At 49.0% G+C, this 22,717-nt stretch overlaps 1 protein-coding gene across 1 annotated transcript; it reads left to right on the forward strand.

Moving 5' to 3' along the window:
• Window positions 1–285: 285 nt before the first annotated feature.
• SLC35B4 (solute carrier family 35 member B4) lies at window positions 286–22,137 on the forward strand. Its single transcript, XM_065423212.1, has 10 exons — window positions 286–362; window positions 8,525–8,638; window positions 9,405–9,507; window positions 12,335–12,384; window positions 13,499–13,580; window positions 15,202–15,262; window positions 16,477–16,586; window positions 17,177–17,252; window positions 18,651–18,726; window positions 21,891–22,137. The coding sequence occupies exons 1-10, from the start codon at window positions 286–288 to the stop codon at window positions 22,135–22,137; spliced, it is 996 nt and encodes a 331-aa protein (XP_065279284.1).
• Window positions 22,138–22,717: the final 580 nt, after the last annotated feature.

Here is a 22,717-nt window from a genome sequence, read left to right on the forward strand (position 1 = left end):
GGAACTACAACTCCCATCAGCCCCCGGGAGCCCGGAGCCGCGCTACAAAGGTGCCGGAGTCCATGGAGCAGGCGCGCGGTGGCCGCGCGGGGGGTTCTGGGAGCTGTAGTTCACCGGGGGCGGAGCGGCCGTAGGGATGAACGGCAGGCGGGCGGGGGAGGAACTACAGCAGGGCGGCGGGAAGCGGGGGAGGGGCGGGATGGAGCTGCCGGCTGCCGGCTTGGTGGCGCCTGGGCCGGCGGGAGGCTCAGCCCGGCGGTGGGTGCGGAGCCCCCACCCGCTATCATGCGCCCTGCCTGGGCCGTAGCGCTGGTCTTCAGCGGGTGCTGCAGCAACGTGGTTTTCCTGGAGCTCCTGGCCAGGTGCGTGCCCGGGGTGGGGGGGCGCCGGGGGGCTGCTGAGCTGGGGATGGGGGCAGGGCTCCTAGGCTGGGCTGGGGGGGGCAAGGCGGCTGGGCTAGGCTAGGCTGGGCTGGAAGGGGGGACTGGATGGGGGGGGCAGGGCTCCTGGGCGAGGTTAGGCTAGGCTGGGCTGGCTGCTGGACTGGGCGGCTGAGGGGGGGCTGGGGTAGGCAGGGCAGCCAGGCTGGGCTGGGAGGGCAGGGCTCCTGGACTGGGCTGGGCGGCTGGGGAGGTCTGGGGGCGGGCCGGGCAGCCAGGCTGGGCGGGCAGGGCTCCTGGACTGGTGTTGCTTGGCCAGGTGTATGGTCACTGCCTGGGGGAGGGGCATTGTCCCTGGCCTGGGGGCTCCCAGCCAGGTGAGTGTTAGCATCTTTGGGGGTAGGGTCCTTGTGCTGCCCCCCTAGGCTTGGGGGCATCTGGCCAAGTGAGTTGTTAGCACCCTAGGATTGCGGGGCCCGGTCTGTGCGCAGCCTGCTGGGGTGGGGAGCGCCATGCAGGGGTCACTAGGCTAAGGTGCAGGCTGGGGGCACTTGTGAAGCTAGGGGGCAGCAGGTTAAGCAGCCTTTGGTGAGTCTGCACCTTGTGCTGGTATTGTCACCAGGTGCTCTGCCCAGCCGTGGGCGTCTGGCAGCCCAGAGCTTTGGCTGTGGGCTCTGATTCACCCCTGAGCTCCTGGAGCCACCCTGCACCCCACTGTTACAACCATGTGCTTTGACCCACCTCTGATTCAGTCCATATCTCAGCATCGTGCTATCTATCCTGTGTATGGGGCCACTGAGTAGGGGCGTTTCTGGGGTTGTTCCTTGGGGAGTGGTTCTTAGCCCAATGTCATTCAGTATTGTAATCACTTATCTGGCAGATCTAATGCTGAGTTCAGGGGGGCTGCCCTGTATCCCAGAGTCCACCCTAATGTGGAGCTAGATGGCTACCTAGTGCCCTAGTCTCCTGACTGGGCCCTCTAAACAACCAAGCTTGGAGCCCAGGAGGGACCCTAATTTCTGGCCATGCTGCAATTTAAGAGGGTGCATCACATGCTGGGGCCTATGTTCTCCCTGGGATGCATGCCTGCGTTAAAGAGGAGGGGGCTGTAGTCTGTGGCAATGCACCAGAAGTGCTGGGGCATAAGATTTTAATAGGAGCAGCAAATTAAAATGTGGTGGGGTGTCTGTTTTCTTTTCCCATCACTGCTGCATTATGACTCATACGCAGATGCAAATAGTTTTCTAAATAATAGGGAGAGGAGGCCCTGGGAATGCATGGGATGTGGATAGAGACATCTGTGTAATGGGACATGAGGGATCTCCCTTGAGTTAGAAGAACGGGGAGAGCGTATGGTGGGTACCAGAGCTTGGTCTGCAAATGGGGGCATTATAGTATGATGGCAATATGCAGAGAGACTGTTACTTGTGAGTGAAGGAAAATCCTCTGATAGCAGAGAGGGGGGAGCCCCCTGTGCGGTTGGTTTGTGACATGACTCCCATATTATGGATGAGAACAGTGAGGCTCAAAGACATTAATGACCTGTCTCTTTTTCTCCCTGGAGGTGCTCATGTAACCCATTGGTGAGTGTGTGTCAGGTCTCCCTTTGTGCGGATCTGCAGAGGATATGAGTTGTTACAGTCCCTAGCTCCGGAGAATAGGCTGTTTAGCTCTAGTTGTAGCAGTCAATGCTTTTAGCTTTGTAGCTTCCCAGTTCAGTCCCCAGTGCGTCAGCCCAGCAGGCAGCTGTAGCACTAACCACCCGCTCAAGTCAGTGGCAGTTGTGAGTGCTTAGAACTTCAGAAAAATCAGGCCAGGCATGTGACTTGCCCAAGGCTGTGTCAAGAGTCAGGTTATCCTGGTTTACAGCCCGGTACATTGCAGCATGGCCAACCCCGGGTTTTCAAAAATCAAACCGTCAGCCATCAAAAGTCGTAGTTGACTTAACCGTTTGATTTTTTTTTCAGAAATATTACTTTTTGTTTTTATTTGCCTTCTCATTTTTGAGCCTTTAGGGTGCACCTGAGTCATGCTTTCAAGTTTTTCTCTGCAAACTTAGAGGTTATTTTTTTGAAGGGAGGGGGTAAATGAAAACAGAGATTTTAATATATTCACATGACTTGAGGAGCTCGGCCACTAAAAATATCACGGGACTCGTGATCAAATCATGAGAGCTGGCAACACTGCAATGCCTCCTGTGCAAGTCACGGCCCCTTTCCGTGATTCAGTTTCCCCATCAATAACATGCCAGTGTTTACCTACATAATCTATATTTAATGTCCCTACAGTGTTTGAAAATGCAAAGTGCTGTACAGTATTATTGGCATATGGCAATGTTTTATTAAGCTAGAGTTGAGGCTGAGCTCAGATTTTCCTATTTTAAAAGGATGAAAAACCTCAGAAAGGATTTTGTGGTTATCAAAAAAGCAAGCAGTGGAAAGCCAGTAAATTTCAGAGTCAACACTACAATCAAAAGAAAGCCAAACTAAGTGTGGCAATGCATGGTTTGGGTACCTTTAAAAGAACTTGGCAATGCCTTGAGAAAAAGCACTCTCTGAGATGAACTTATCTATCCATAACAAAGTCAGCTACTCACTGAGCAAGCAGAAGAATATTTTACTTCCAATTGGACAGTGGTTAAACCAGGGCTGCACTTCTTAGCAGCCTTGAACAGTCCACAGAAAGACACATTTTACCAGTTCCTGATTAGCCAGCAGCATACTGGGGGAAATAATTTCTCCACCCCCTCAAGCATCCATGTGCCCCCAATGAGAGCAGTGTCATTAGGCACGGACCTACCAGTGTGCAGTATTGTTGTAGCAGTGTCAGTCCCAAGAAAGGTGGGTGAGGTAATATCTTTTATTGGGCCAACTGCTGTTGGTGCGAGACACAAGCTTTCGAGCAATACAGGCCTAACAGATTGGTTTTCAAGCCTCCTAGCCCCGGTCAAGCAATTAAGGCCCCTAACTCGATGAGGTTCTATATAGAGGCATGAGTCACGTAGATCTGGTTGCAGGATCAGAGCCCAAGATGATAACCTAAAAAGAAGAGTGGTCACTGGCAGCAAAGCATCACACCTGGTAGGGAGGGATAGCTCAGTGGTTTGAGCATTGGCCTGCTAAACCCAGGGTTGTGAGTTCAATTCTTGAGGCGGCCACTTAGGAATCTTGGGCAAAATCAGTACTTGGTCCTGCTAGTGAAGGCAGCGGGCTGGACTCGATGACCTTTCAGGGTCCCACCCAGTTCTATGAGATAGGTATATCTCCATATATTATTAGATAGGTATCAGAAAGAGATCCTTATGAAACGTCACCTGAGAACACTGCAGGTAAATCATCCTCACTAAATGTAAGATGCCGACGTGCAGCAGACTTCTTTAAAGGTGACCGGAAAAAAGGACTTTTCCCTTTTTAAATTGGGCACATACTTTTCATGTACATAATGCGAGACAGAGAGCGACACTGTAGCCAGTCCCTTCCTGACGATAGAGAGAAATCCATTGGAACAGCCACTTGGATAAGATGAACTGAACAAGCAAGTCCATTATGCCAGGACTCCCAAACTGTGATCCACTTTCTAATGGTCTGCTGAGAGCTGGCTGATCACATGGTTTTGGCTATTCTAGTTGTTTCCAGCGGCAAAATTGCATCGAGAGATTCCTGCTACCCCTTCCAGACAGCTGCTGTGGTTCCCGGACACTAACAGTTATGTGATTGGGAATGGGCACAGAGGAGGCTGAAAAGCTGTTCTCTGTAATGAGTTCTAGCCCAGTGGTTCTCAACCAGGGGTATGCAGAGGTCTTCCGGGGGGGTACCTCAACTCATCTAGATATTTGCCTAGATATTTACAACAGGCTACGTAAAAATCACTAGTGAAAGCAGAACAAACTAAAATTTTATACAATGACTTGTTTATAATGCTCTATATGCTATACACTGAAATGTAAGTACAATATTTGTATTCCAGTTGATCTATGTTAAAATTATATGGTAAAAATGAGAAAGTAAGCAGTTTTTCAGTAATAGTGTGCTGTGACGCTTTTGTATTTTTATGCCTGATTTTGTAAGCAAGTAGTTTTTAAGTGATGTGAAACTAGGGGGGACGCAAGACAAATCAGACTCCTGAAAGGGGTATTGTAGACTGGAATTGCAGTGAGAGCCACTGTTCTAGCCCACGCTAAGGAGGAATCCTGCATTCTGGACTTTGTACCAGGCCGCCCAGAAGAGAAAATTCAATCTCCTAGAAGGCCAGAAGAGAAGTGAAACAAAGAAGGATCGTAATCTTAATGCAATAGCGAAATGAGAGACCCAGAACCACCCAGCCTTCTGGTGCCTTACAATTTGTATGTAATTTCAATTTATTGGAAGATGATTGTCCTAACAAAAGAGAATTGTCTAGTTGAGTAAAGTTAAAATAGCTGTCAAAAATTAATTGATATAACTAGGCTATTAGCCAATTTCTGTAAACCTGACAAGGTGTCAGGATACTGTTATATGGGTGGGGCTGGTTAGTCTGTTTTTCTTTTGTGTTTGTCTTTTAACATTTGCAGATAGCTTTATGTCAACACAATTTAGAACCTGGCTTGTCCCTGACTTCTTACTTCACTTGTGGAGCAACGAGGCCGAGTTCCTGTGGCTCAAGAGATCATGAAGGGGAATGGACTAGTCTAGTCAGAAACCACTCTGGCATCCCACCAGGCTTTTAATTCCTCTTTCCCAGCCCCTCTCGAATCACCCCACACTAGTAGTGGGACGTGAACCAAACGTAAAGGCCAGACAGCGACCTGCAAATGGCTAACTGGACATATTTGTCTCCCCAGTCGTGTTAATTGAGTTTGCAACTTAGACACAACTGGACAGCAAATCAGTGAAAAATGGGTCCTCTCCAGTCTGAAACACCACAATTTTAGCTTGTCGGAGCCAGTTCAAGAGTCCTTTGCACTGGTTTCTCTGTTGCATCAGAGGAGTCGGTGGTTTTCAGAGACTGTTAGAAAAAGGGGAAGTGTCAACTCAATTTTCCCTTGTCCCCCACGACTATAAAATAGCACCAATGAGCATGATGCATGCAATTTGAGGAAGGTGGGGGGCATAGTGGGCTGCTCTTGCATCTGAGCTCCCAGCCAGTCATGTACTCTAGCAAATGCTCTGTGATAGCTGCATGCTGTCCTGTCCCAGGCATCAAAGTTCCTTGGGAGAATCTCTGAATGTCAGCCCTGGCTATTCCGGTAGAGACACACACAGGTAGACCTCAGGACACAGTCACACCCTTGTGAGTAAATGCTTGCTTCTTCGATTAATTACGGTTTCTCCATTTGCTCCCAGAACTTTAAAATTCCAACAAGACTTTATATGTAATACAGTAGCGTTACAGATTTCCAGATCTTGTGGTGGGATGAGAGCGCAGAAGGGGACAAGTAGTGGAGAAAGATCACACTGGTGGTGATCCAGACTCCTGAGTTAGTGACCACCAGGGGTAGGGAGATGGTTGGGTCCCTGGGGGGAGAACAACCGTGCAGCAGGGGCCTGAATCTCAGGGACTGGATTCTGTGTATCGCTACCAGTAGTTTGTGGAAGCCCAAGACTATAAGAAGAAAAACTGGCTTTGTTCTAGTTGTTCCTGAATTGCCTAAATACCACTTCGTGAAACAAGGTGGGTGAGAAGTAATCGTGTTGCTAATATCCTAGGACCAGCGCGCTACCCCAACACTAAATATCCTATGTGCACCAAACACTTAATGCTGTTGTCGTGTCTGATCTCCCAAGCAAAGCAGGTTTGGGCTAGATCATTTCTGGAATGGGAGGTCTCAAGCAAACACCTAGTTGCTGCCATAAATGGTTTTAGCAAATAATCATATGCTTACTCCCCTCACAAGACGCTAGAAGACCCATACCAGACAACTTAAAATGAGAGCCAGAATGAGCCTTCCACTCTTCTTTAGCATCAAGGTAACAGAGTGATATAAAATAACCCCACTCAGAAACGGATGTTCAAGACACACCAAGCCCTAAAATCAAGTCCGTATCCAGTACATCAGGAAGAACAGCAAATAAACAGTAACCCCCCCCCCCCCCCCCCCCACAGCAAGCAATAGTGATATACAGAAACGTCACCCTATCAGACTGCCTTAGCGCAGTGAGACACACACACCATAGGCAGGCTCTGACAATCACACGCTGGACGTGCAGGGAGGAACAGCTCTGTTAACCATGTGACACAGTAAAACGGAGACATTTTCCTTTCCACCGTCCAAACTCCGAGCTGTGGGGAAAGTGCTTCCTCAGAAGATTTCCTGTTGAAATGCAAGGAAGGAAAATTGAGCCGGGCTCTGAAAGAGGCAACAACAGTAACCATAAAATGTGGCAACCAAGTAGAAACAAATAAGATGGAGTGGACACCTGGTACAAAAATCCATTATTTCTCTGTCTGTCTGACTGTACTGTATCTTGTATGCTTGCTCATCTCAATAAGCTTTGTTTAAATGAGTGATCCAATAGGTGGCGCTCTTCCCTCTGGGTCAGTACTGAGCAAATGCCCCAGCATCGTGGCAGATGGACCTATGCCACTGCACGTACTTCGAACAGTACCTAGCACAGAGGTGCTACCATAGCCCAAATCTTTCTGATGAAATGTGAAACGGAAACACTGGCCTCTTACGGTGGTTAAAGATCGAAGCCCTTCTCGCGAGAATAAAACGCAAGATAATAGCGCTGGTGTCCTAGCTGAATTCCAAATGGCTAGTCGTTCCTCTTTCCTAGTTTTCGCTGCAGTTTCCGATGGATAACAATCGAAAGGTCTCGGGCCTGCTTCTCAGCATGTTCAGTGGCCAGGGCCAAGGATATCTGAAAGCTCGCCTGACGCTCCAGAGTGAGGACTCTGGGGTCAACAGCTCTGCTCCTCCGGCACAGAGAAACATTCTCCCATGAGGGTAAAGCGCTTCAAGAGACAGCTTTCTCAGCGCTTCAAGAGACAGAGCTTTCTCAGGGGCTGGTCTGAGACTGGAACAAACTCCCCCAGGAACTAAGGACCATCATAAACCTTATCTTCTTCCTCTCCAAGTGCAAGGTGCACCATTTTGACCAGCCTTTTCTAGCAAACAGAGATTAGTGTGTACATAAAAAATTATCTCTCTCTCCTTATCAAACCCAAACACTCCCCTGCATGCACAATTCTCCTCTTGGGGGAAGGATAAGAGAATGAGCCACAGGTGACAGCTGTATTAAGCAATGTGAATAACGTGACTGGAAGGTGCTCAGATATCAGGGTGGATAAAAATCAATGCTTTTTTTTTAAATTAAAAAAAATTGGATTTATTTTTATTTACATCAGATTTTTTTGATAAAATCATTTTGAGGAAAACACCTATCTAAAGATCGTTTTAATTAAGATACATTATAGCTCAAAGATATCTCATCATGGAATAAGGATTATAAATTCTAATTCTATAGTATGAGACAATATATTCATGTCATGTTTAAGAAAAGTTTTGTAAATGAGTTCCAAGTTCATGGATTAGGGACCAATCTTATGGGGGTCCAGGAGCTTCTGTATAGTATTTAGTACAATCTTTCTATCTACCCAATGGGTCTCAGTGCTCAGTCTAGAAGATGCCATCAGAGATGCTTAGTTTTGCAGTTCTCAAACTGTGGATTTGTGTTTCCAGAGATAATATGCTTGTTAACAGCAAAAATGTTTTCAAATAAATAAATAATATATAGAGGTAAAAAATAACAGACCTCAACCCTATTGTCCCTCTGAAAATTTGTGTACAGAGTGTCAATCCCTTACCTCTCTCTAAAAGTGCAAAGTTTCAAAAAGTTCAATGAATAGAAGATTGTTGAGTGGTGTTGCTGTGCACTGTTAAACAGCTGGCAAGCTGCTCCCCAGAGGTTGCTAGATCCCAGTGATGAGTGAAGTGATCCTTGTGAGTAGTTTGTATATGAATTTACAGTGGAGGTGCCTATACTGCAGTGATGAGGGCTATATAAGAACCACGCTAGGTACGCTTGTCAGGTGCTTTAGAATGGTAAGCGCTGGTAAGAGCTCTATGAATGTGTGTAAGCTACTGGTGTCCTCCTCAGTGCATTCAGTTACTATATACTGTGTGTCATTATGTTTCTCCTTCTCTCTCTTCCCCACAAATCCAGAGAGTTTCCAGGATGCGGGAACATCGTGACATTTGCACAGTTCTTATTTATAGCAGTGGAAGGCTTTATCTTTGAAGCCAACTTTGGAAGGAAGCGGCCAGCCATCCCAATAAGGTACAATAGACTTAAATGCTTTCACTGGGCTTGAATTGACTAGATATCTGTTATCTCTTAGCATTTAATAAAACAGCTTATCCGTTTCTCCTGTCTAACCCTCATTCCCTTTCCAGAGTTAGCAATGCTTCATTCAGAGCCTGTCATGCCTGGTAAAATATTAACTCATTTATCTAGGATTATTAATAGGAAACTGCTTTCAGAGTCTTCTCTCCTAAGGAACATGTTAGTAGCTGTTTAGTAAGCAAGCGTTACTTTTAGGGGACTGGATCTCTCTGGGGTTTGTTAACGAGTGGGGCCCACTGGCAATCTGGGGGGAAAGAAGTCTTGCAAAATTCTTGTTTTACCCCCACTTATTCTGTAGGGGACAATCCTGCATTGGCAGCAGTGTGGCCTAGAAAACCTGATGGGTTTTTCCACCTCTAATCCCTGTGACTTGATGGTCTGTGTGAAATGACTTGGTTTCAGACTGATGCCTAGTAGATCGCTAAATACCAGCCCATTCGCAGTTGGTCCCATTGTTGGCAGCCTCCTTACGGAGACTGAATTCCCCACCCATCCTGGAGCAGATGTGGGAACACTGTTGCATGTAAGGGAGGGAGACTTGCACCGCCTGGGCTGTTCCTGCTCTGAGGATGAGCAGAGAACTTGAGTCTCTGGGGCTGACAGATTAGCGCTGCCCAAGCATTGTGTGAGAGAACATCTAGAAGGAACTTCCCAGTCATCAACTTGCTTTGCTGACCAGCCCCTTGTGTTTCCCTTTCAGATACTACTTGATCATGGTGGCCATGTTCTTTACAGTCAGCGTCGTGAATAACTATGCCCTGAATCTAAACATAGCCATGCCGCTGCACATGATCTTCAGATCAGTGAGTACCTCTGCCAGCCTTTCTCTCCGTGTGCACAATGTCCCAGGGGAGCAGAACACATCCGTTCAGTCTCCCTCCAGGCCCGGTGGAGGAGCAGAGCTTCGCATTGACATAGAGTGCTTTATAGCTACAATACGTTGTACATAGATAGCAGTGTTATTAATGGAGAAAAGATGGCCTTGTGGTTAAGGCATGGGGTCAGGGCTTAATATGGGTTCAGTTCCCAGCTCTGCAATAGACACCCTTTGAGAATTTGGGCTGTTCCCTTATTGCCTGTGCCTCAGTTTCTCCATCTGTCAAATGGGAATAATACAACCACCTGACAGGTGATTTGAGAACTAGTTAATCTTTGGGAGGCTTTTGCACATTACAGGGAGGGCCATTGTCACGCACACACCTGGCTGTCAGGGCTGGGAACTTGTTTGTCTGCTCCTTATTCCGGGGACAATCAAGGCCTGGGGAAGCTTCCTTCTTACAGATGGGGAAACTGAGGCATGCAGAGGTTGAATAACTCACCTAGGATCACAGAGGGAGTTGGTGTTAAAGCTAGTATCTAGACTCTGGAGTTCCTGGCTCCCAGCCCTGCATTCAGACTGCAAAACAACTTGCTTCTGTTTCATGTAAAACCCCTGCATTTCACTGGTAATGTGACCATTCGTCTGTTTGGCACAGTATAGGATAGGTTTGCAAAGACTGCCCAGTATGAATGCAGTCCGGGAGAAGGATATGTGAGTTTGCATGTGCAAACACTCAGTAGCTATTTTTTAGTTGTACTGAGCGTGTTGGTAGCACGTCTGAAAAGTAAATTAAAGTTTTGCCTGCCCTTTACATCTCTAGTTCCCTACAACTTGTGGATTCACTGATGTGTTTCTTATGGTGCTTCATAGGCACAGAGTACTGTACAAAAGGTGAATTGTGCCAAAATAAAACTACTAGCATGGAGAGATGTATTAACCCAGGGGTGGGCAAACTACGGCCCAGGGGCCACATCCGGCCCTTCAGATGTTTTAATCCGGCCCTCAAGCTCCTGCTGGGGAGCGGGGGCTGGGACTTGCCCAGATCCATGCTGTGGCTCTGTGTGGCTCCTGGAAGCAGCAGCATGTCCCCCCTCCAGCTCCTACACGTAGGGGCAGCCAGGGGGCTCCATACGCTGCCCCCACCCCAAGCGCTGCCCCCACAGCTCCTACTGGCTAGGAATCGTGGCCAATGGGAGCTGTGGGGGCGGTGCCTGGGATTGGGGCAGTGTGCAGAGCCGCCTGGCCGTGTAGGAGCCGGAGGGGGGACATGCCGCTGCTTCTGGGAGCTGCTTGAGGTAAGTGCCGCCAGGAGCCTGCACCCCTGACCCCCTCCTGTGCCCCAACACCCTGCCCTAGCCCCCCTCCTGCCCTCTGAGCCCCTTGGTCCCAGCCCGGAGCACCCTCCTGCACCCCCAACCCCTCATCCTCAGCCCCACCCCAGAGCCCACACCCCCAACTGGAGCCCTCATCCCCCCTCCCCCCCCCCGCACCCCAACCCCTTGCCTCAGACTGGAGCCCCTTCCCACACCCTGAACTCTTAATTTCTGGCCCCACCCCAGAGCCCTCACCCCCTCCCACACGCCAACCCCCAATTTCATGAGCATTCATGGCCCGCCATACAATTTCCATACCCAGATGTGGCCCTTGGGCCAGAAGGTTTGCCCACCCCTGTATTAACCCAATGAGCCATGAAATGTACGAACAGGATCATTTGGGTAAGGAGATGTCACCTGAAAGCTGAGCCCCACTTCAAGGAAACTAAACCCTTCTCACCTCCACCCTTCTGCAGCACCCTGCCCTGTTAAAGGCCCACACAGCATGAATATGCGTGCGCACGCTGCTAGTCCTTCATGCGCCCCTAGGGGGTGCACAATGCTGCCCCGTCCATGTTACTCTCACGAATTTTAATGTCTGCAAAACAGTGGCCAGGTGAACTTACATTAAAGCAAAAAGGAAATGTATGCTTGAGTATCAGGTATCACGTACTAGGCTGTGGAGTAACCTTCCATGAGAAGCAGTGGATGGCCAATGGCTTGACACATCTTAAATCTAGACTGTTTTTTTAAAAAAATAAAAGAGGATACAATCTAGGAACCAGTCCTGTGCTGAGCTAGATAACCTCGTAGTTCTCTCACCTGAACATTATCATTCCTGAGCCATCCCCAGATAGATAGAGGACCTAGGCCTATTCCCTACAATGTTGATGCCAGAAACTCTTTTAGTTTGTTCTCTTCCTGAACTGCCCTTGTAACTGTTTTAGCGTAAATACGACAAGGAGAAAGCCTAAATTTCCCTGCTGCATCCACAAGTCCTATTACTTCTCTTCTCTGGGGCTAGGTCTACACTACAGCGGGGGTCCGACCTAAGATACGCAACTTCAGCTACGTGAATACCGTAGCTGAAGTTGCGTATTTTAGGTCGGCTTACCTGGCTGTGAGGACGGGGGAAAGTTGACCGCTGCCGCCGACTCCGCTGCCGCCTCTTGCCGTGGTGGATTTCCGGAGTCGACGGCAGAGCGATCAGGGATCGATTTTATCGCGTCTTCACTAGACGCGGTAAGTCGATCCCCGATAGACCGATTGCTACCTGCCGGATCGGCGGGTAGTGAAGACAAGCCCTGGGTCTAATAAGAATCCGTCCCTCTCTGATTTCGGTCTCTCACCGTCCTTCTCTTGAGGCTGTTATTTCTATTAGTGAACTGTACTTACCTCTTCAGAGCACACAGGATTTCTCGTGGAATGTGTTTCTATATCTGGGAGGGTGCCTGAGACACTGACCTTGTTTTGCATTTCTCTCTCCCCACTCCCCAGGGCTCTCTAATAGCGAGCATGGTTCTAGGCATCATCATTTTGAAAAAAAGGTAAATTAATACCTCCCAGTTTCTTCAGAAAAATTTATGTTATTGACTTAGTCAGTGCAACATCTGATAGTCAGCGGCATTTGGCACATGTGAAAAACTGTTCATTTGCAAAGCGCTTTAGACTTGATCTGTCATCCCCCGGTGTAAATGTTATCCTCCTCTCACTGATGGGGAAACCGAGGCACTGAAGGTAAGTGACTTGCCAGAGATCAGGGCGGGAGTCCGTATCAAAGCTGGGATTGGCGCTCCAGCCGTACCTCTCTAAGGCAAACCTGAATAGGGAGCACTTCAGTACTACTGCTTTGCATTTCTGTATCACCGTCTGTCTGAGAAGTACAGTGTTTTATGATCATTAATCGATTAAGCCCTATATCACCCCTTACTGATAGGTAAGTAGTGAAGGAGAGTTGGTCCCAGGTTGCTGCTTGTGGGCTGGCCGTGTGACTATAAGTGACGGAGGAGCGATAGGGAAGAGAGTGCTTTGTCACTCCCTTTGCAGCCACCAGCCTTCCAGCTGAGGCCTGGGTAGGATTCCCTTCCGTGTGGGGTCTCGGCTTAAATATTTTTCAAGAAGCTTTTGTTTTTGCTGCAATAGGAGCGTGTGGGTCTTTGTCCCCCTCCAGTGACTGGTTTATGTAAAAGATAAGTTGACAGCTAAGCGAGCTTCAGATGCTCATACTGTTAGCGCTGATGAGCCAGGGCTCGAGACGTGCTGCTGGCCCAGGTAGGAGTGGGGCTAGGTATTGCAGTAAGAGCTCTCTTCTGCTGACCTTTCCATCTGTGTGGGGGTATCAGGGAATGAAAAGTAAATGGCTCAGCCAGAGAGTAATCAGAATGACATGATCTTAAGGCTCCCTATCTTGTGATCGATCCCGGACTAGTTCTTGGAAAGAGAGCACTTAAATCTCTGAGCATGGAAAGAGCTAGAACTGAAAGAGCTTTTCCTTGGATCTTCTGTTCAACAGTTTCCAATCAGTAGTTACTCCAGATTTACACCAGGGTAACTGAACAGAATCAGGCCTAATGCCTCTTCAGTGCAGCATTGGGTGAAAGCTCCCAGGTTGGAAAGGGTGGACTAGAATGCTGAAGTCTCTCTGTTCTTCTCTTGTTGCAGATACAGTGTGTCTAAATACACATCCATAGCCCTGGTGTCTGTGGGGATCTTTATCTGCACTTTAATGTCTGCAAAACAAGTGGTAAGGAATGCTTTTCAAGTGTCTGAGTCTGTACAGCTGGGAGCCCTATTAACAGTAGGAGCTGCCACTGATGCCTTAATCAGGCAATTCCCTTTGTATCAATGGGAAGAAAGTACACTGCATATTTTTTGTCTGTTTCCCTAGAGATCTTTCCCACAGTCAGACACCGGATTTTTGCTGGCCTTCACATTTTTTTTAGTTCAAGGTGCCTTTTATGACATGCTGCTTAGTTTTTGCTTTTCCTACGGGCACACTGAAGATCGAGTTACTTTCACCTGCAGAGGAAACAAAATAATTGGGGTTAATGTAATTGATTATTAGCCGCTTAGACTGGCAGTGGCTATCTAAAAACCTTACTCTCAGCTTCCAGAACAGGTCTCTTTTCAAACTAGAATTTTCCAGGCCTGGCCCAAAACGAAGTGTGATTTTTATTTTTTGGGTAAGTTTGAGCATAAACAGGCTGGCAATTTTTTGCGAGCGAGGTTTCGGGGTGGGGAGAATACACACAAGTGTGTAACTTTTCTTGTTTGAGGTTTTTCCTTCTTGGTTTAACAGCTTTTACGCAGGTAAGGCCAGATAATTGAAACCGACCATGGAGATAGGACTTAGAGAGATGCCCCTTCCAGTGTCTTGCTGAAAACTGATTTAATTTGGCCCAGTTTTGAGGGTTTGAATAGTGTGTAAGCCCACTGCAGACTTGCAGTGACAATAACGCTTTATCGTGGGGAAAATATACTTAAGAACATAGGATCGGAAGGGACCAGAGAAACGAATCTCCTGCTGTCACAGGCAACTGTAGAGAGGAAAAACTTACAAGATTCATTGCGCAATAACTTGAAGCAGCTCTGTTGCTCTGATACAGAGACACACTGCAGACTAACTGTAAGCAGCTAAGAGGGCTGGGTTCTGTAAGATCCTTGCTTATTTAAATGCAGATTCAGGAGATTAATGCATCCACGGATGCATTAAACAGCTGTACTTCTAGACTAGACTAGTAGTAATAATCCAAGTTAACTTTAATAGATCCACAGCAAATACTGGGAGTTAGGCACGTGCCACAGAGTGCCGGCTTGGGTATCGGCATATGCGAGTCTGTATCCCATTTTCAATAGACACACGCCTGAATAAGTCTGTTTTCCACCCCGCAAAAGAGGCTGTGCTCCTGCAGCTCCTGTCAGACTTGGGCTGTGCCAGCATGGTACTTTTTTATTATTATTGGTAATTGATTATTTTTTCCAAATACAACAAATGTCCCAAAATACCAGCTTCATCATAACACACACAGTCACTCAAGAGTTAGGATAAAGGGAGGGGAGGGGAAGCGACGTGTCTTCAGCCAGCGTGTTTCTTTGAAAGGGATGCTTTGCTGATCAGTCTTCATCTTCTGTCCAACAATTCCACTAAAGCAGGGGTGAAAGCCGTAACTGCCACATACTCTCTTTAACCAGTGAAGGGAGTGCAGAGGAAGGACACTCCGGGCTGTCTTCGATATACTGTTTGTATATAGGTTTGGAACACAATCCATCAGCTATTGGGAACAGAGAGACAAACTTAGTCACTTGGAAACTCCCCAACTGCATCCATTATAATGATCTGACTCACTTCTCCCCACCTTCCCTAGGCTTCTAAATCCAGCTTAAGCGAAGAGGATGGACTCCACGTCTTCATGTGGTGGCTGTTAGGTCTGTAAGTGCAGTGACGCTAACTGGCTTTGCAATTATGTTGGTCGAAGCTGCTCTCACGGGGCTGATCTCCAGGCCTGCAGCTGTGCTTAAACGGCACGGCAGCAGAGAGCGGTCGGACACCCGGCTCCAGGGATCAGTTGCGTTTCTGCTATCGATTTAAGCAGACTCCCGTTGCCCTCTCTCACCCTGTTGATACAAGCCTATCACGTTGCAAAAAGTCGCTTGCAACCAGCTGGTCAAAGATAGTATCTGAAGTGTTTGTGTGAGGGGTGGGTTAGTGATGGAGCTGAGTTGCTCCTTTATCAGGTCCCTTCCCAGGTTATTTTTCCGCAGTGAATTTGAGAGATTCATATTAAGTCAAAAAGGGCAGAGTCTGATCTCCATTGGACGGGTGCCACTGATGAAACCAAGATTAGAATCTGGGCCTAGCTCTGTAAAGCAGACTCCCTATAGGAAACAGACATGGGAGGCTAACCTGAGAAATGATGGCTTCTGAAAATATCGCAGCATCCCGTCGTCAGCTGAAGCTGGGGAGGGGGAGTAAAAAACTGCGTAGAGATCAAAGGGCAGTCTCAGTCCTGGGTGTCACTCCATTGCCTACAGCAGGATTAGACCAGGGATGTATTTGGCCCCATGTGTATGCCGACAATATTGGTCCACTTCCTCCCTACAATAGAAGGGCCTTCTTGTTCACCCAGGTGCTGCAGACTACGCCATGAGGGAGCAGTTACCTGCAAACTTGGTTGTATTTTATGGGTTGATGTACCACAGAGAAGCCTTTTTAGAAAACTGGCCCTGAAGAGTTTAATATGGCCAGTCTTCACTTTCTGGCTGATTTCAGGGGCTGGGGTTGATACCTTGAGGAACCCAATATTGCATGTGGGGCAGTAATTCCATCTGTGCGTGGCAGGGGCTGGCTTCCGATTTTCAATATCAGTCAAGGGGGTAACAACATCTAAAGCAGCTAAATCACTTTTGAAAATGGGCCTTAGGTGCTTAAATCCTATTGGCTTTCCATGAGACTTAGCGCCTAAGTCACATGGGTAAAATATTCAAAGACCCCTAACATCTTTCGGCTGCGGCACCGGTCTCTTGTGGGCTTTCCCATTCTCTTCCGTTTCAAGTCGCACCCCGGAGATCTGCCTACGCTGATTGATTTGAGGTTTATTAAGCGTTGAGGCAGGGACAGTGAGGCTGCTTTTGTGTTACAGGTATCGCGGCACTGACCTTCGCCCTCCTGATGTCAGCCAGAATGGGGATCTTTCAAGAGACCATCTACAAACAGTTTGGAAAGCATTCCAAGGAGGCACTGTTTTACAATGTAAGCAACTGCTGGCTTTATCTCAAACCAAACCATTTCGAATATAAATTTCATGCAGTTTTCCAGTCTGCTCTATGCGATAGAACCACTGACCTGAGTGGAACCTTTTTTTAGAAAGAATCCAGAGCTGAAGGCCCTGATCCTACGGTCAGAGCCATGCGGGCAATCCCTGGCCATGCTCGGCACTAGGAAATGTTTTGTAGGAAATAATCCTGCATGATGATTTTATAATAAGTCTCTTCCCATTTCTACGTCCTATGATGCCAGGTTACTATACTGTAGAGGGGGTTGGGGAAATGAGGCTGGCACTGATCAAAAACTGTCCCCAAACCTCTCACTCAGGTGTTCGGCCCTTTAGAACATGAGGGCTGGGTCAACGAATGCATTTCATCCTGTCGTAATCCCAGGTTGCTCTGCCAAGAGTGACTGATCATTTTGACTTGGGGTAGGACGGATGGATAAGCTGTACATGAGCTCAATTAGAACGTTAAAGCATTTGTCCTTTAATATTAGTTGAAATGCACATACACTGGATTCTCTGCCTGGTGTCAGTTTAAAGCTCTGCATTGGATTTCTATCTCTTGCCATAGCATGCCCTGCCCCTCCCTGGCTTCCTCCTCCTCGCTCCGGACATCTACGCCCATGCTGTTCTCTTCAGCCAGTCTGGTGAGTTTTCTTTGTGCAAGTTAATGCTCTTGTGGGTTCCCTGCAGTGCAGGAATCTCTGGGTGAGACTCTCTGGCTGGTGATTATGTAGGTCAGCTTAAGTAATTATAATGTTCCCTTCTGAATTTAAGTCTGTGAATTGCTATGGAGAGTGCTTTAACCCAGCAGAAGGATTAGAAACTCGTCAAGTTCCCAACCCTGCTAATACACCCGTGCTTAACTTTATCTATCATCAGTAGTCCCGTCAAAATTAGTGGGTCTGTTTTGTGTGCATTAAGTTACTCACACGCAGAAGTGAAAACCTGAAAACTGGTGAATGTTATTGTTAAATAAGCCCCACCTCACATACACAGATCCCCAATTTTATCTGACAGCCAAAAACTTTTCTACATGATGCTTTGTAAACAGGTCCCCCTGTAATGCACAGCTCTTCTTCCCTAGTCAGTCACAGCCATTTAAAAATGAAAATCCTTCTATCCAGGGGAAAAGAAGGGCTGTTCTTCCTCCCCATTCAGAAAATCAAGTGATAACAGATTTCATTAAAACATTCACATAAGTGATGCCGATGAGCACAATCATGGGAATGAACAGGCCAGATTCTTTGGTTGAAATTGGCATAGCTTGGAAATTGGAATCAATGAAGCTGCAGAGGCTTATAGCAGCTGAGGATCTAGCCCATGATGCATGTCCAGGTAGATGAACTGTGTGAAAATGACAAATGTTTTCATACAGCTTTTTCACACAAACTTCTCCCGGCGGGTATTGCCAGCACAGAGTTGCCTTTGTGAGATTTCCTTTCCTCCCCAAAAAACTTGCAGAAGCACGTGCAAAGTGGAATTCATGTTCTCATTGCCAATAGCTGCTTGATAATGGGCCCCTCGTCAGCTGTGAATTCAGAAATGCACAGCTCTCGTGGTGCTTATCACGGCAAAAGCTTTGCCCAGCATCTGTGTGTAATGCACATACAGCAGGAGACACCAAACAGTGAGCAGTAAGAGATGCCACCTCACCGTGCTATTTCTGTCTAGCGATAAAAGTCAAGTTACCACACGAGATCAGAACCAGAACTGGGCCCCTTTCCAGGTGGTAGAGCCCTGTGCCGCTGGAGCATGTGCAATGTTACTGCTGTCCAGTCTGCTTTAGAATGCCATTGAATCTGAATACCCTTCGGTCTCCAGAGCTGTGGTGTGTTTATCCCTAGCACAGATACAGCATGGTCAGTTGCAGTGCAAGCTCCCCACAGCTTTTCCTGCAGGCCTCGCCGAGTGAGACGCAATTGAGAGGCTTCCCTGCTGAGACCACCAAGAAGGGGGCTCGTTGCCATTGTGTGTGTTTTTGAGCTTTTAAAAGCTGGGCCAAGATCAGACATGGACCTTTCTTCTTTCCTCTCTCCTCGCAGAGCCATTCCAAGTCCCGGGGATCGGGCTGACCTTGCCCATCATGTGGTTCTACCTCGTCATGAACGTCATCACTCAGTATCCTTCAAACGCACTGGTGGTAGAACCAGGGCAGGCAGCGGGGTTGCTAGTGTGTTGAGAAAACTGGGCCGAAAGACCAGTTGTGTAAAGCCTGCCGTGCGCTCTTAGACCTCCCTGAATTCAGAGCTAACGTCTCTGTAGCGCAAGAGGTGCTGTCAGCTGCTGAAGCAGCGTGCGTGTTGTTTCCAAGAGACCAGAGACATTGACAGGTGTGCTTGAGCTGATGTAAGGTACTGACACAGCAGCTAAACTTTTACTAGTAATAATTATTGGAAGTGTGCGCGTGAAGCTGGAAAAGGCAGGCAGAGAGGGTCCCGGCAGGGAAGCCTTTGCTCTCTGAATTCAGGCAGAATGCAGTGAGTGAAGGCAACAGAAGAGACGGGGACCCAAGCTTTTGATAATGGCTTGTTTGTTATGAACACACCTCAGCGATTCTGGGATGAGACAGACACTCCTGCAGTTTGTCACCGAGTTATGACTTGCGGTTATTGTAAGCTCTTTATGTGGAAAGGGGGAGGGGTCTGTTTCTGTTCCCTCCCAGTCTCTGTTCTGCAATGGCAACTTGTGTGCACCTGCGTATAAAGCAACAGTGGTTCATCTAGTACAGTATATCACCTCCTGTCGTACTGCAGCAAACCAATCCTCCACCTAGACCAGTATCCCTCTCTCTGACAGCAGCCACTGCAGGGTACTTCAGAGGACATTTGGAAAGAGATCCAGACAGCTGTGCATATATAATTTGAGTCAAGTAGGAGCAGAAGCCAGCCTAGCGTCCTGTGTGTGTGGAATGGCTTGACAACTAACTGGCTTTAGCACTTAGGCAACTCTACTTACCTATGATTGAGCTCTACCTTTGTCCTCTACGCTTACTGGGCCAGAGGAGGGTGGAAATATTCCTGAGAATACAAACACTCTTGCCTATCCAGGGGAAGGGGAAAGATGGATCAGTGAGAAGCTTCCTGATCCTCCACCCCATCTCCCCCCAAAAGGCAGCCACCTGGATCTGTGTCAAAATTCTACCACCTCTTTGTCTTCAAATTCCACCCCTCAGCTCTCTGTCCTTATTTCACTATTCCCTCTGCACCCCAGCTAGGAGCCCTTCTACTTACTGCTTCCCAAGCCTCTTGGTAAAAAAAAATACCTCCTTAAACACGTCTCTCCTATATTCTAGCAAGGGGGCGTGGAGGGGAAGAGACTTCTCCACTCCAGCTGTTTATCAGCTTATGCCCTGCAGCAGGAGGATTGATAGCTCTTAGATTTAGCCTACCTGGTCTTGCAGCAGGTGCTGTTAGCATATCAGTGCAACTTTTTAACCCTTCTTTAAGAGAGTGGCTGCTCTAGCACCGTGTGTTTGGTTTTGAGATTATGATGGCTGGATTCTCAGAGAGCTCTGGCTGGTGTCGAAGACTGGGAGGATTCATATAGACCAGGGGTGGGCAAACTACGGCCCGGGGGCCTCATCCAGCCCTCGAGCTCCCGCCGGGGAACGGGGTCCGGGGCTTGCCCCACTCTGCACGGCTCCCAGAAGCAGTGGCATGTCCCCTCTCCGGCTCCTAAGCCTAGGGGCAGCCAAGGGGCTCCGCAAGCTTCCCCCACCCCAAGCGCTGCCCCCGCAGCTAGCATTGGTCGGGAACCGCAGTCAATGGGATCTGCAGGGGCGGCACCTTCAGACAGGACAGCACGCAGAGCCACCTGGCCGCGCCTCCGCGCAGGGGCCGGAGGGGGGACATGCCACTGCTTCTGGGAGCTTCTTGAGCTAAGTGCCGCCCAGAGCCTGCACCCCTGACCCCCTCCTACAACCCCCTTCCCCAGCCCTGATCCCCCTCCCGCCCTCAGAACCCCTTGGTCCCAGCCCGGAGCACCCCTAACCCCTCATCCCCAGCCCCACCCCAGAGCCTACACCCCCAGCTGGAGCCCTCACCCCCTTCCGCACCCCAACCCCCAATTTTGTGAGCATTCATGGCCCGACATACAATTTCCATACCCAGATGTGGCCCTCGGGCCAAAAAGTTTGCCGACCCTGATCTATAGACACTGCAAACAGCTATGGAAACATATTAAGGGCTTAGAAGAGGAGAGCGAATTTTGTGTCTCTCTTTAAAGTCAACTCTTTCTGGGTGGGGGTGGGGGTGGATCTTGAGTATTCCCTTGTGGCTGGTGGCCTTAAGTCATGTAAGTCTAGCCCTGAATAATGTGGGGAATGAGACTACTAGCTCTTATACTTAAAGGCGCATGGTAGTGATCCCGAATCTCCTAGGGTTTGCCCTCCATTGAAGGACATCCTATCACCCCTTGTATTGGGAGAGCTGTAAAGGTGCGTGGACATTGGTAGGAATTACTGGAGCGCCTGCAAACCCAGCTTCCGGGCACGGGGCATAGAGCAAAGGAGCAGAAAGATCTCCCAGCCGTGCTCCATTGGCTCGTTTGGATTGTGCATGAATGGCTGGCTGGAGCCTGGGGAGGGGGTAGCTTTGAGGTGCCTTTGCAGCTATGTTGGGCAGATGAGCCTATGTAGACTGTAGGCGATTGGGGCACCAGGCAGCAGGAGACGCACCTGTGGATATCTGTCATGGCTTTGAGCAGGGGCAGTGTCTGTACGTGCCATGAAACAGGGAGGAAGAACAAGCCAGGTGGGCAAATCAGAAATATGTTAGCATTAAAAGAACATGAGCAAACCCAGCTTCCTTCAGGGGTGAGAGGCCTTCGCAGAACTGGGAAGGGCGACGGGGACAGAGGGCCTGGGAGGTGCTGCAGGACTGGAGTGAGTTTAGCAGAGCTGAATGGGAGCCCATGGCTGGAGGAGCAGGTCAGGACGGAGGGGTATCAGCAGAGTTGTGTGTGTGGGGAGAGCAGTACTGGAATAGGAGGGTGGGGTGGAGGGCAGGATTGAGGGGCATGTCCGTGTGGAGAGAGACCAGGAGGAGGGACTGTGGGTCAGGCTGGAGGGGCATTGGCAGAGCTGGTATGAATGGCAGGGGTTCTGCAGCTCAGAAAGTAGCACTTAGCCGCACTGTCCCTGGCTCAAGCTGGTGCTCTCCGTTTCACTTTCCTGAGCCCTTCATCCGTCCGCTGGACCCACCCACGGCCCCCGTGTTATCAAACAGCCGACCACCGGCATGTGCTTCTCTCCGCTCGCTGTGCCCTTAACTCGCCCCACCCAGATACGTGTGCATTCGGGGAGTCTTCAGCCTCACCACGGAGTGCACCTCCCTCACCGTCACCCTGGTGGTGACGCTGCGCAAGTTTGTCAGCCTCATCTTCTCCATCCTGTACTTCAAGAACCCCTTCACCGCCTGGCATTGGCTGGGCACCCTCTTTGTCTTCGTGGGCACGCTGATGTACACCGAAGTGTGGAACAGCCTGGGGCCTCGGCTGGCCAGACAGAGGAAGGAGGCCAAGAAGGAGTAAAGGACTGTCTCAGCAAGGACCTTTTGTTATGGTTTTACAGGGCAGAGCCCCAGGGACTCCCCTGCAAGGGGCGTCGTTTCTGTAATAGAGAGGAGCTGCTGGCTGTGCCAAGCCGGTGGGGAACGTGTAGCCTCCGCTGGGGAAGAGAACGAGTTTAGCGTTCGGCTCGCAGCCCCTTTCGTTTTAAAATGGCCCTTTTAAAATTTTTAATACTGTAAAGGTAACGTGCGGCCGTTACACGCTGTCCCTGCACTGGCCCCCTGCCTGTGGTGCTGTCGGCCCATCCTCCCTCCCCACCTGTCTGATTTAACCCTTTGGCTGCCGTCCATTACCATTCTCCTTACTTTACTGGCAGCCTGACCCGCCCGGTGCTGCTAACGCCCAGCGCAGCATTGTAAAGTTCAATCACAACGCGTGGATGCCAAGCCCTGGCTTCTGGGCTGGCTCTCTAGCTGCAGGGGGCATTCAAAACAGCTGAAGCTGCCAGCTCTTCCCAAGTCCCCTGATCCCTCTGTGAAATCCTCTGCCATTCTTGACTCATGGCTAGGAATGATGCATTCTGCATCGAAACACTCCATTT

This window comes from Emys orbicularis, chromosome 1, assembly GCF_028017835.1.
Source record: "Emys orbicularis isolate rEmyOrb1 chromosome 1, rEmyOrb1.hap1, whole genome shotgun sequence".
NCBI lineage: Eukaryota > Metazoa > Chordata > Testudines > Emydidae > Emys > Emys orbicularis.

What these genes read in the sequence shown, in the direction of transcription:
- SLC35B4 (XM_065423212.1), top strand. Translation starts at nt 286, where the DNA reads ATGCGCCCTGCCTGGGCCGTAGCGCTGGTCTTCAGCGGGTGCTGCAGC. An exon ending in TGCACATGATCTTCAGATCA is followed by an intron (nt 9,508 to 12,334) that starts GTGAGTACCTCT and finishes CCCACTCCCCAG; the next exon opens with GGCTCTCTAATAGCGAGCAT. An exon ending in CTTCATGTGGTGGCTGTTAG is followed by an intron (nt 15,263 to 16,476) that starts GTCTGTAAGTGC and finishes TTTGTGTTACAG; the next exon opens with GTATCGCGGCACTGACCTTC.